The sequence below is a fragment of the Hemitrygon akajei genome, chromosome 4, assembly GCF_048418815.1.
Source record: "Hemitrygon akajei chromosome 4, sHemAka1.3, whole genome shotgun sequence".
NCBI classification, from domain to species: Eukaryota; Metazoa; Chordata; class Chondrichthyes; order Myliobatiformes; family Dasyatidae; genus Hemitrygon; species Hemitrygon akajei.
In genome coordinates, this window is record NC_133127.1 from 200,273,213 (window position 1) to 200,287,271 (window position 14,059).

A 14,059-nucleotide genomic window follows, 5' to 3' on the forward strand; every position below is an offset into this window, starting at 1 on the left:
TCTGGCCTCATCCATACAGGGTGCTCCCGTGCCGGTGGGGCTCGGTACTCTAGCTGCGAGAGGGAACTGGAGGGTACGGGGTCTGGCCTCGTCCAGGCAGGGTGCTCCCGTGCCGGTGGGGCTCGGTACTCTAGCTGCGAGAGGGAACTGGAGGGTACGGGGTCTGGCCTCATCCATACAGGGTGCTCCCGTGCCGGTGGGGCTCGGTACTCTAGCTGCGAGAGGGAACTGGAGGGTACGGGCTCTGGCCTCATCCATACAGGGTGCTCCCGTGCCGGTGGGGCTCAGTACTCTAGCTGCGAGAGGGAACTGGTCCAGTGCTGTCACGGTGGGTGTTGAGGAGGCTTGTTGGGTTCCAGCTGCACCACCACCTGATGGGCCGGAAGTGCTTGTCGGACGTAGGCCTCGGGATACCACGTGGGAGAGGATCCCACACAACGTGAGCTGTCTCACGGGGATGCCCACGATGTCGATCGGTGACGCTCTGAAGCGTCTCTTGTGCGGGCTGCTCCTGCTCACCTTTCACTTCCTCGCCTTCGTCTGCCGACCGGACTCGCCCTGGCGATCCACGTTACCGTCAGGCAGCGGAGGAGGTCCCCCGTCGAAATCTCTTTATGCGGTGGTGCTTCCCCGTACACTGGGGACCTGGGGTGGAAGGTGTTGCATTGGGCAGTCCCGTACAACAGGTTCACTGACACCCCGTCCATCTGTCCGTTCTGTGGCCGGGAGGCGTCAGCGTACACAGAATGCGAGAGGTTTCAGCCCCTGTCTGAGTTTCTCAGGGTGCTGCTGCCGAAGTTCTGGCTGCACTTTCGTCCCGTGCTCCTCATATACCTGCACCTGGTACAGAAGGGTCAGGTCGTGGGGAGAATCTCCCAGTGGGCTTGCTCCTGGGCCTGGCCAAGATGACCATTGACGGGTCTGGGTGGTGGAAAGTGGAGGCTCTGCCCAGGCCGACTGCCCGCTCCTTGGGGAGGAAGCACGTGGTTACAATGGGCACATTGGGGGACTTCTGGCCCCCCCACCCCCAGGGTATTAACTGTTTTATAGACGGTAGTAACCATATTTTAATCTGAGTGTACTTACTGTCCTGTAAATACTGTACATCTGTACCTGGTGTGATTGCTATGTAAATTAACTTTTATAGTTTTGTTAAAATAAAGGGTTGCTTCTGCTGCTCTCCACCTGACTGGGAGACAACCTGGCCTTGCTCACACTGTGACTCTTTCTCTTCTTCAGGGGAAGGAGATGCTGTTGCTGTTGGAGAACGATACTTTGAACCTGGTCGACCCTGGCAGCCACAACTTGCTGCACACACAGCCCATCGTCAACATACGTGTGTGGGGTGTCGGCCGTGACAATGGGCGGTATGTACATCTGCACCCCTCGCCAACCCATAGGACACACACTGAGAAACCGAGTTCCTCCACAAGTAACCTAAGATACCCCCACAGAAACCCCATCATCCCACCAGAAATCGTCACTAACCCAGCATCCTGAAATATCCGATCGCCCTGTTGGGCTGTATCCTCGTACTGGTCCTTATCAAAGAAAAATGTGCTGGCATTGGAGAGGGTCCAAAGGAGGTTCACGAATATGATTCTAGAATAAAAGGATTAACATATGAGGAGCGTTTGATGGTGCTGGCCCTGTACTCAGAATGTATATGGAGAAAATGTTTCAAACAATGAGTGAGTCTAGGACCAGTGGACAGAGTCTCAGATAGAGGAACACCCTCTCACACAGAGCTGAGGAATTTGCCCAGAGAGTGGGGAATATGTGGAATTCATTGCTGTGGAGGCCAAGTCATATTGTCAGGATGTCAAAGGTTATGGGCAGGAGAATAGGGTTGAAAGGGGTAATAAATTAGATGTGATGGAATAGCAGAGCAGGTACAATGGGCCAAATGGCCTAATTCTGTTCCTACATCTTGTGGTTATATGGTCCCATTACACAGGGCCCATGGGAGTCCTGGGTTACCTCTGCACTCTGACCTTTACAGAGACCTAGGGTTAAAAGGGTGATTGTAGTTAAGTTTATGAGTAAGGTATCATGTGAAGCCTGGTGAACTCACTCCCATTTTCACAGCTCCCTGTCTAGGCAGCATCAGACCATGGCTGGTCCTCCTCTAGAGTGCCTCTGTGCATTGGTGCCCCTCCACTTGTCTTTGTATTGTCCACAAACTTGGGAACAAAGCCATCACTTCTTTATTCCAAGTTATTGATATACAACATGAAAAGAAGCAGTCACACCACCGATCCCTGTGACACACCACTAGTCACCAGCAGCCAACCAGGAAAGGGCCCCTTTATTCCCACTCTTTGCCTTTTGCCAGTCAGCCAATCTTCTATCCATGCTAATAACTTTCCCATAATACCACGGGCTCTTAACTTGTTTAGCACTCATGTGGCACCTTGTCAAAGGCTTTCCGAAAATCCAAATGAACAACATCCACTAACTCTCCTTTGTCTATCCTCCCTGTTATTTCCTCAAAGATTTCCATGCTGACTACAGCTTTTTTTTTATCAGGTGCCTCCAAGTACCCGAAACCTCATCCTTAACAGCTCCCAGCATTTTCCCAACCACCGAGCTCAGACTAAAAGATTTCATCTTTTCTCTATGGCTTTTTAGTTGCCTTCTGCTGGTTTTTAAAAGTTTCCTGAATTCTCTACTATACCACTAATTTTTGCTATAGTATATGCCGTCTCTTTTGCTTTTATGTTGACTTACACTTCCCTTGTCAGCAATGGCTACCTCATCCTGCTGTTAGAATACTTCTTCACTGGGAGGTATCTTTCCTGTGCCTTCTGAATTTCCCCCATGAACACCAGCCTTTGGTGTTTTGTCATCATCCCTGCTGGTGTCTCCTTCCAATCAATTTTGGTCTACTCCTTTCCTTTATCTCTAATTCCCTGTACTCCTCAGTAATACTGATACCTTTGATTTTATCTTCGCCTTCTCAAACTGCAGGGTGAACTCTTATCATATTACGATCAGTGCCTTCTAAGGGTTCCTTTACCTTGTGCTTCCTGATCAAATCTGGATCATTACATAGCACACAACCCAGAAATGCTGTTCAACAGCAATCTGCTCTAAAAAGCCACATCATAAAAAACGACAGGAGAAACAGGCCCTTCAACTCATCTCTTCTGTACCTAGTCCCATTGACCTGCACCTGGATCATACCCCTCCCATCCACATACCATAAGATATAAGGGTAGAATTAGGCCATTTCATTGTGACTGATCCATTTCCCCCTCAGCCCCGATCTCCTGCCTTCGTGCTCTGACTAAGCAAGAATCTATCAACCACTGCATTAAGTATAACCAGCAGTATGCCTGATGTTGTGTGTGAAGGAAGAGAGCACTAGAATACTACAGCACAGTACAGGCCCTTCAGCCCTCGATGTTGTGCCGACCCATATATTCCTTAAAAGAAAAAGTACTAAACCCATACTATCCCATAACCCTCTATTTTTCTTTCATCCATGTGCCTGTCCAAGAGGCTCTTAAATACTTCTAATGTTTTAGCTTCCACCACCCACAACCCTCTGTGTAAAAAAAAAACTTAACCCTGATGTCTCCCCCTAAACTTCCCTCCCTTAACTTTGTACATATGCCCTCTGGTGTTTGCTATTCGTGCCCTGGGAAACAGCTACTGGCTATCCACCCTATCTATGCCTCTCATAATCTTGTAGACCTCTATTGTCCCCTCTCATTCTTCTACGCTCCAAAGAGAAAAGTCCCAGCTCTGCTAACCTTGCCTCATAAGACTTGTTTTCCAATCCAGGCAACATCCTGGTTAATCTCCTCTGCACCCTCTCCATAGCTTCCACATCCTTCCTATAATGAGGTGACCAGAACTGAACACAATACTCTAAGTGTGGTCTCATCAGAGATTTGTAGAGTTGCAATATGACCTCTCTACTCTTGAACTCAATCCCCCTATTAATGAAGCCTAGCATCCCATAAGCCTTCTTGACTACCGTATCAACCTGTGCAGCGACCTTGAGGGATGTATGGATTTGAACCCCAAGGTCCCTCTGTTCATCCACATTCTTAAGTAACTGACCATTAATCCTGTACTCAGTCTTCTGGTTTGTCCTTCCAAAATGCATCACCTCACACTTATCCATCTGCCACTTTTCTACCCAACTCTGCATCCTGTCTATATTCTCTTGTAACCTTCGACAACCTGCAGCTCCATCCACAACTCCTCCAATCTTGGTGTCATCCGCAAACTTACTCACCCATCCTTCAGCCTCTACATCCAGGTCATTTATTAAAATCACAGAGCTGGGGTCCCAGGACAGATCCTTGCGGTACTCCACTAGTCACCGACCTCCAGGCAGAATACTTTCCTTCCACTACTACCCTCTGTTTTCTTCCTGTAAGCCAATTTTTTATCCAAACAGCCAAGGTTCCACTGATCCCATGCCTCATGACTTTCTGGATGAGTCTCTCATGGGGGACCTTATCAAATGCCATGCTAAAATTCATGTAGACCACATCTACCACCCTACCCTCATCAATTTCTTTTGTTACCTCTTCAAAAAACTCAATTAGGCTCGTGAGGCACGACCTTCCCTTCACAAAGCCACATTGACTATCTTTGAGTAGACTGTACTTCTCCAAATGCTTGTAGATCCTATCCTTAAGAATCCTTTCCAATAGTTTGCAGACCACCAGTCTATAGTTCCCAGGATTCTCCCTGTTAACTTTTTTAAACAAGGGAACTACATTTGCCATTCTCCAGTCCTCCGGCACCTCCCCTGCAGCCAAAGAGGATTCAAAGATCATAGCTACTGCTCCAGTGACCTGAAGTGTTACATGAGAAGGTGCTCAAAAAGCTGAAAGACTTAAAGGTACCTAAGTCACCCGGACCAGAGGAACTGCACCCTAGGGTTCTGAAAAAGGTAGCATTAGAGATTGCGGTGGCATTAGAAATGATCTTTCAAAAGTCATGGACTCCAGCATGATGGCAGAGGTCTGGAAAATTGCAAATGTTACTCTACTCTTTAAGAAAGGAGGAAAGCAGCGTAAAGGAAATTATAGACCAGTTAGCCTGACCTCAGTTGTTGGGAAGATGTTGGAGTCAATTGTTAAGGATGAGGTGAATGGAGTATTTCGTGACACAGGAAAAGATAGGACAAAGTCAGCATGGCTTCCTTCAGAAAAATCCTGCCTGACAAACCTATTGGAATTTTTTGAGGAGATTATGAGTAGGATAGATAAAGGGGATGCAGTCGTTGTTGTATATTTGGACTTTCAGAAGGCATGTTGGCCTTCATAATAAGGGGAGTTGAGTATAGGAGTAAAGAGGTCCTTCTGCAGTTGTACAGGGCCCTGGTGAAACCACACCTGGAGTATTGTGTTCAGTTTTGGTTTCCAAATTTGAGGAAGGACATCTTGCTATTGAGAGAGTGCAGCGTAGGTTCACGAGGTTAATTCCCGGGATGGCGGGACTGTCATATGTTGAAAGATTGGAGCGGCTGGGCTTGTATACACTGGAATTTAGAAGGATGAGAGGGGATCTGATTGAAACATATAAGATTATTAAGGGATTGGACACGCTAGAGGCAGGAAACATGTTCCCGATGTTGGGGGAGTCCAGAACCAGAGGCCACAGTTTAAGAATAAGGGGTAAGCCATTTAGAACAGAGATGCGGAAAAACTTTTTCACCCAGAGAGTTGTGGATCTATGGAATGCTCTGCCTCAGAAGGCAGTGGAGGCCAATTCTCTGGATGCTTTCAAGAAAGAGTAGATAGAGCTCTTAAAGATAGTGGAGTCAAGGGATATGGGGAGAAGGCAGGAATGGGGTACTGATTGTGGATGATCAGCCATGATCACATTGAATGGCGGTGCTGGCTCGAAGGGCCGAATGGCCTACTCCTGCGCCTATTGTCTATTGCCTTTGACAAGGTCCCACACATGAGGCTGCTTACCAAGTTAAGAGCCCATGGTATTACAGGAAAGTTACTAACATGGTTAGAGCATTGGCTGATTGGTAGGAGGCAGCGAGTGGGTATAAAAGGATCCTTTTCTGGTTGGCTCAGTGACTAGTGGTGTTCCGCAGGGGTCAGTGTTGGGACAGCTTCTTTTTATGCTGTATTTAAATGATTTAGATGATGTAATAGTTGGCTTTGTTGCCAAGTTTGCAGATGATACAAAGATTTGTGGAGGGACAGGTAGTGTTGAGGAAATGGGTAGGATGCAGAAGGACTTAGACAGATTAGAGAATGGACAAGAAAGTGGCAAATGAAATATAATGTTGGTCATGGTCATGCACTTTGATAGCAGAAATAAGTGTGCAGATTATTTTCTAAACAGGGAGAAAATCCAGGAATCTGAGATGCAGAGGGACTTGGGTGTCCTTGTGCAGAACACCCTGCGGGTCAAGTCGGTGGTGAGGAAGGCAAATGCCATGTTAGCATTTATTTCAATATGTCGAGAATACAGGAGCAAAGATGTGATGCTGTGGCTTTATAAGGCACTGGTAAGGCCTCACCTTGAGTGTCATGAGCAGTTTTGGGCCCCTCATTTTAGAAAAAACGTGTTGGCATTGGAGAAGGTCCAGAGGAGGTTCACAAGGATGATTCTGGGAATGAAAGGGTTATCATACAAGGAACGTTTGATGGCTCTAGGTCAGTACTAGATGGAATTCAGAAGGATGAGGATGAGATCTCATCGAAACCTTTCAAATGTTGAAAGGCCTACACAGAGTAGGATGTTTCCCATGGTGGGAGAGTCGAGGACAAGACACTTCAGGCTAGAGGGGCACCTAAAAAAGTGATGCAAAGGGTGGTGAATTTGTGAAATTTGCTGCCACATGCCAGGTTGTCAGGTGTATTTAAGGCAGAGATTGATAGGTTCTTGATTGGACGTGGCACCAGAGGCCGGGAACTGGGGTTGAGGAGAAGAAAAAAGGATCAGCCATGATTGAATGGCGGAGCATACTCGATAGGCCAGATGGCCTAATTCTGCTACTTTGTCTTATGGTCTTGTATACCCAATGACTTGACCTCCACAGTTGTCTGTGGCAATGAATTCCACAGATTCTCCACCCTCTGGCTAGAGAAATTCCTCATCTCGATTCTAAATGAATATCCCTCTATTCTGAGGCTGTGTCCTCTGGTCTTAAACTCCCCACCATAGGAAGCATCCTCTCCACATCTACTTTATCGAGGTCTTTTAACATTCAATAGGTGTCTATGAGATTCACCCTCATTTTTCTGAGTTCCAGTGAGTACAGTCCCAGAGCTATTAAACATTTGATAACATTTGATTTCCTGATGAAGGGTCTCGGCCCGAAACGTTGGCTACTCTTTTCTCACGGATGCTGCCTGACCTGCTGAGTTCTTCCAGCATTGTGTACGTAAACATTTGATAAGCCTTTCAATCCCAGAGTCATTTTGCAAACCTCCTTTGAACCCTCTCCAATTTCAGCACATTCTTTCCTATGTAAGGGGCCCAAAACTGCTCACAATACTCCATGAGGCCTCACCAGTGCTTTCTAAAGCCTCAAAGTTACATCTTTGCTTTTATATTCTACTCAATAGACAATAGGTGCAGGAATAGGCCATTCAGCCCTTCTAGCCAGCATCGCCATTCACTGTGATCATGGCTGATCATACACAATCAGTACCCCGTTCCTGCCCTCTCCCCATATCCCTTGACCCCGCTATCTATAAGAGCTCTATCTAACTCCTAGCCAAACTTCTCTCAAATGTTAAAATTGAAGTCGCATCCACCACTACATTGGCAGGTCATTCCATAATCTCTACACACCCTCCACACCCCCCCCCCCCACCCCCCGATGAGGAAGTTTCCCTCATGGTTCTTTAAATCATTTCAGCTTTCACCCTTAACCCATGACCTCCAGTTGTAGTTTCAGCCATCCTCAGTGGAAAAAGCCTGCTTATATTTATCCTTTGTTTACCACTCATGATTTTGTATACCTTTATCAAAACTTCCCTGAATCTTGTACGTTCTGGGAAGTAAAGTTTTAACATATTCAATCTTTCCCTATAACCCAGGTCCTTGAGTTCCAGCAACATCCTTGTAAATTTTCTCTGGAGCTTTTCAATCTTATCTACATTTTTCCTATAGGTTGGTGACCAAAGCTGCACACAATACTCCAAATTAGACCTCACCAACATCTTGTACAACTTCAACATAACATCCCATTTTCTAACCTGTACTCAATACTTTGATTTATGAAGGCCAATGTGCCAAAAGCTTTCTTTACAACCCCGTCTACCTGTGACACCACTTTTAATGAATTCCCAGATCCCTATGTTCTTATCGTTCACTGTGTAAGATCTACCCTGGTTGGTTCTCCCAAAGTGCAACACCTCACACTTGTCTGCATTAAATTCCATCTGCCATTTTGCAGCCCATTTTTCCTGCTGGTCCAGATCTTGCTGCAAGCTGTGATAGTCTTCATCGCTGTCTTCTGCACCCCCAATCCTGGTATCATCTGCAAACTTGCCTACCCAGTTAACCACATTATCATCCAGATCGTTGACGTAGATAACAAACAGCACCAAACCCAGCACTACACTAGTCAGAGGCCTCTCCAGTCAGAGAGGCAACCATCTGCTACCACTCTCTGGCTTCTCCCACAAAACCAATTTACTAATTTATCTTTAATGACAAGCAACTGAACCTTCTTCACCAACCTCCCATGCGGACCCTTGTCAAATGCATTTGTGAAGTGCACATAAACATCTACTGCTTTGCCTTCATCAACTTTCCTGGTAACTTCCTCGAAAAACTATATTGGTTAGACACAACCTACCATGCACTAATCTATGCTGACTATCACTAATCAGTCCCTTTCTATCCAAATATATCCAGTCCCTTAGAATATTTTTCAATAACTTTCCCACTGCTGAAGTCAGTCTTGCCAGCCTATAATTTCCGGGGTAACACACACAAAATGCTGGAGGAACTAAGCAGGCCAGGCAGCATCTATGTAAAAAAGTACCGTTGAAGTTTTGGGCTGAAATCTTTGGCAGGACTGGAGGAAAAAAGCTGAGAAGTAGATTTAAAAGGTGGGGGAAGGGGAGAGAGAACCACCAGGGTAATAGGTGAAACCTGGAGGGGGAGGGATGAAGTAAAGAGCCGGGAGTTTGATTGGTGAAAGAGACAGAAGGCCATGGAAGAAAGAAAAAGGGGAAAGGAGCACCAGAGGGAGGTGATGGGCAGGCAAGGAGGTAAGGTGAGAGAGGCAAAAAGAGGATGGGTAAAGGTGAAGGAGACGAGGGTGGGAGGCATTACCGGAAGAGTGAGAATTCAATGTTCATGCCATCAGGTTGGAGGCTACACAAAAGGAATATAAGGTGTTTTTCCCCTCCAACCTATGTGTGGTCTTATCCTAACAGTGGAGGAGGCCATGGATTGTCATATCGGAATGGGATTGGGAAGTAGAATTAAAATGGGTGGCCACTGGGAGATCCCGCTTGTTCTGGCCTGCTGAGTTCCTTCAGCATCTTGTGTTTGTTGCTGGAATTTCCAGCATGGGCAGATTTTCTCTTATTTATAATTTCCTGGTTTATTTTTAACAGCAGAAGAGCATTAGCTATCCTTCAATTCTCCGTTACCTCCCCTGTCTTTAAATATTTTTTTAAATAATTGATTCAAATATGTCTGCTAGGGCCCCTGCAGTTTCTGCACTTTCCTCCCATAGGGTCCAAGAGAACACCTTGTCAGGCCCTGGGTACTTGTTAATCTGCCTCAAGACAGCAAACACCTCCTCTTCTGTAATCTGTATATGGTCCATGACCTTGCTGCTGCTTTGTCTCACTTCTGTAGACTCTGTCCATCTCCCGGGTAAAACAGAGGGCAAAAATGCTATTTAAGATTTCCCATTCTGATCTTCCAGAGGACCAGTTTTATCTCTTTCTCTCCTTTTGCTCTTAAAATATCTGTAGAAGCCCTTAGGATTCTCCTTCACCTTGTCTGCTGAGCAACCTCATGCCTTCTTTTAACCCTCCTGATTTCTTTCTTAAATTGTATCCATTCTATAAATACTCCTCTCGTGATCCAGCACCAACCTGATTTTCCCAATCTACCTGCATATTGAAATCCCCCCATGATTATTGTAACATTACCCTTTTGAAATGCCTTTTCTATCTCCCATTGTAATTTGTAGCCCACATCCTGGCTACTGTTCGGAGGCCTGTATATAACTCCCATTAAGGTCTTTTTACTCTACCAGCAAGGATTCTACATCTTCCATTTGATTTCATTTCTTACCAATCCAGCCCACCCATCCCCTCTGCTTACCTGCCTGTCCTTTCAATACAATGTGTATCCTTGGATGTTAAGTCTCCCAACTATAATCTTACAGCCCAAACCTACCAATCTCTAAATGCACGACAAGACCATCTCCCTTATTCCATGCACTGAGTGCATTCAAATGTAGCATCTTTAGTCCTTTCTGATTTGGTACCGCTACACTGCAGTTCGTCTCAGTGACTGTAATTTTGTCCTATCATCTGCCTGTCCGTCCTTACAGTCTCACTACAGACTGACTCTGCTTGTATACCATCTGGTCCATCCTCAGTCCTATTACTCAATTTCCCATTCCCCTGCCAAATTAGTTTAAACCTTCTGCAACAGCTCTAGTAAACCTGCCCGCTAGGATATTGGGCCCCCAGAAGAGATCCCAAATAATCCAGAAATCTGAAATCCTGTCCCTGCACCATTTCCTCAGCCACACATTCATCTGCCAAATCATCCTATTCTTACCTTACCTGCGCGTGGCATAGTCAGCAGTCCAGAGGTTACTACCCTAGAGGGCGTGCTTTTCAGCTTTCTATATCTCTAAATTCTTTCTTCAGACCGTCCTTCTTTTTCCTCCTATCTCATTGGTTTCCATGACTTCTGGCTGCTCACACTCCCCCTTTAGGATGCCGTAGACCTGATTCAAGACATCCCTGCCCCTGGCACCTGGCAGGCAACATACCATCCTGATGTCTCTATTATGTCCATTGTGCCTGCTCCTATAACTATGGAAATCCACTATCACTACTGCAGTACTCTTCTCCTCCTTTCCCTTCTAAACCACAGTGTCGGACTCAGTGCCAGAGATTGGTCACTGCAGCGATTTCCCCCCGAACAGTATACTTACTATTGAGGGACTTCCTTTCCCTGTCATGAATATCACCCACTCCTGCAACTTAGGAGTGACCGCTTCCCTGTAGTCCCTATCTGTCATCTCCCTATTTCCCTTATGAACTGAAGGCTATTCAGTGGCATCTCCAGTTCCTTAATACGGTCTCTAAGGAGCTGCAGCTCAATACACTTTGCAGATGTAGTTATCAGGGAGATTGGAGAACTCCCAAATTTCCCACTTCTCGCACAGTCCTCCGGATCCACTCTCAGCAGAATAGCTATGCACTCCAACAGAAAAAAAAACTTGCTAGAAACTTGCTTAATCACTTAGAACTTCCTCCTGTGCTTGCCCATGCCTGTTGAAACAAAGCTGGGCCACTCTAACATTGGCCCACTCCAACAAAGGGCACTCCAATTTGAGAGAGACTGAGAGACAAAAGCCAGTGTATAGATATCCTCATAAGAGAGAGAGACTGAGAGACACAGGTCAGTGTGGAGTTCTCTCCATGACTGTTGTTAACTGGGTAATTATGAGGTGTGTGGTACGTTTTTGGGTAGTGTTATGATCAGATGGTTTTTCTCTCCCCATTTTGCTGGCGGTGATGCAGTGAGAGGTACAGTATTGCAACTTACCTTCCTCCATCGCAGTGTGTGTACCCTGCTGATGTGTTGTCCATATTCTGTTGCCTTTGTATCTTGATCCCTATTAGATCCATCACATTTCACCTCGCTCACTGTGTGTCTGTTCAGCTGGTGAATGAATCCTTTTCCCTGGCCCTTTTCCACTCCCTGTGACTCAGTCTAGTTCTCCCCATGGTGTCTGTCTGTGTGTGTTGTCACCCAGACCCATTCGTTCCTGCCTCACCAGCTCAGCTTACTAACTAGAGCAGCGGTACCGAAAGCGGGTCATACTGTGGGAGGGGCAGTACTAAGAGAGGGTTGCACCTTGGGAACAGGGGTGTAACTAAGAGAGGGTCATACTGGGGAGGGGGTGGTACTTGGGGAGGGTCACACTTTGGGAGGAAGTGGTACTGTTGGAGGGGCTCATTGAGAAAGGGGTGGTTCTGATGAAGGGGTCTCTGGGGGAGTGGTTCTGAGGGAGGGTCACTCTGGGGGAGTGGTTCTGAGGGAGGGTCACTGGGAGGGGTAGTATTGAGGGAGGGTCACACTGAGGGAGGTGGTTCTGAGGGAGGGGTGGTATTGAGGGAGCGTCACACGAGGGGGAGTTGATAAGGGAGGATCACATTTTGGGAGGGATGATGAAGGTGGGCATTGAGACCTAAGAGAGACAGATATGTGCAGCTCAACAGCAGCTGGAGCACAAAAGACCATTCGATGTTTGCACCACCTCTGCCCCTGGCTTTTGACACGTGTGGCTGCCACACCTCACCCTGAATGTGAGTCACTGTGAACCCACGAAGTCCCTCCATCAGGTTGTAGCCCCCTGTACTCACAGCAGCTCTCCAGTAATGCATCCTGTCCTACAGCTGATGGTTTGTGGATGACCTGGTGATCTGAGCAGAGAGTTGAGCTTTTCTGCTGCCCTTTACTGTACCTTGTTTGAGGTTTTACTGCAGCTGTAAACGCTCAGCCAGGATGTTTTCACTCCCCCTGGGTTTGTCTGTCGACCTGCTCCACAGTGAATGCCCTCCCGTGTTGTATTTCCCACAGGGACTTTCGCCTATGTGGCAAGGGACCCGCTTGACCCGAGTGCTTAAGTGTCACGTGTTTCGCTGTGACAGCCCGGCCAAGGCCATTGCCACTCGGCTCCATGAGGTCTGCTCCAAGGTACGGCATGTCACTCACCCCACCTCCCCCTATACCTTCATCCTCCCCTCCACATCTCTCTCGCCCTCCATCTAATCCACCTCTCCCTCTTTTCTCTCCCTATACCTTCACCCTCCCCTCCCTCTATTCTCTCATCATGTCCAGCTCCCTCACTCTCCCTTCCTCCTCTTCCTTCACTCTTCCCTCCCCTCCTGTATGCCCTCATTCTCCCATCTCCTCATCCCTCATCCTCCCTTTCCTTATTCCTTCAGCTTTCTCTCCTCCCCCACTCACTGCTCTGTCTCTCACCACAGATTATGGCGGATAGGAAGGATACCAAGTCCTCGATGAATGGATTGCTCTTTGACCATTCCAAACTTGTCGACGTCCCCTTCCAAGGTAGGATGCCTGTCCAGACTCAGAGCCACAGGCAGTGAGACACCATCAGTGCTGGTCTGGCGAGGTGTCCCAGGATGTGGATGTGGCCCCGGCCCCGGCTCCGGCCCCTCCACTCGAGTGAACGGTAGAGGCTGGAGTTGGGGTGCCGTGGACTTCGGGTCCACCCGGCTGAGTTGTGTGTCTGTCTGTGTAGGCCACAGGAGTACTGTGAAGAAACCTTAGGCACATGTGAAACAAATTCTGTAAAGTGAAGTTGCTTTCAAAATAATGAAAAGTTTCTAAATATCAAAAATATTACTAAATCAAATCAATAGTTCGGCATGACCAACCCCTTGCCTTTAAAGCTGCATCAATTCTCTTACATACACAGTCGTGCTGTTTTAATAGAAAATCAGCTGATAGGTTGTTCCATCCATCTTGGAGAACTTGCCACAGTTCTTCAGCAGACTGTGTCTGTCTCGCTTGCTTCTGATTCTCCTGGTAATCCCACACAGCCTCAATGATTTTTGAGATCAGGCTATACCATCTAAAACCAGGTAAAACATCTAGGGTGCAGAAGACTTACACAGTGCTGTACATCCTCCTTGTTGATCTCAGTAAAGGTTGCTGCTGAAACCGTTCAGAGCACAGTCGGCCCTCCTCATGCGCGGATTCAGCCAATCACGGATCGGGAAAACCCGAAGTTCTCTCTCCAGCACTCGTTGTTTGAGCACGTACAGACTATTTTTTCTTGTAATTTTCCCTAAACAATACAGTATAACAACTATTTACA

General features: G+C 47.0%; 1 protein-coding gene across 1 annotated transcript in view; it reads left to right on the forward strand.

The window, feature by feature from the left end:
* The window catches only part of LOC140727131 (amyloid beta precursor protein binding family B member 1-like), a 103,235-nt gene that overhangs the window by 63,298 nt on the left and 25,878 nt on the right, over positions 1-14,059 (forward strand). Inside the window, 5 exon segments of the mRNA XM_073044426.1 lie at positions 1,240-1,367; positions 12,327-12,331; positions 12,793-12,818; positions 12,820-12,909; positions 13,203-13,287. Coding sequence (XP_072900527.1) covers positions 1,240-1,367; positions 12,327-12,331; positions 12,793-12,818; positions 12,820-12,909; positions 13,203-13,287 — 334 coding nt within the window.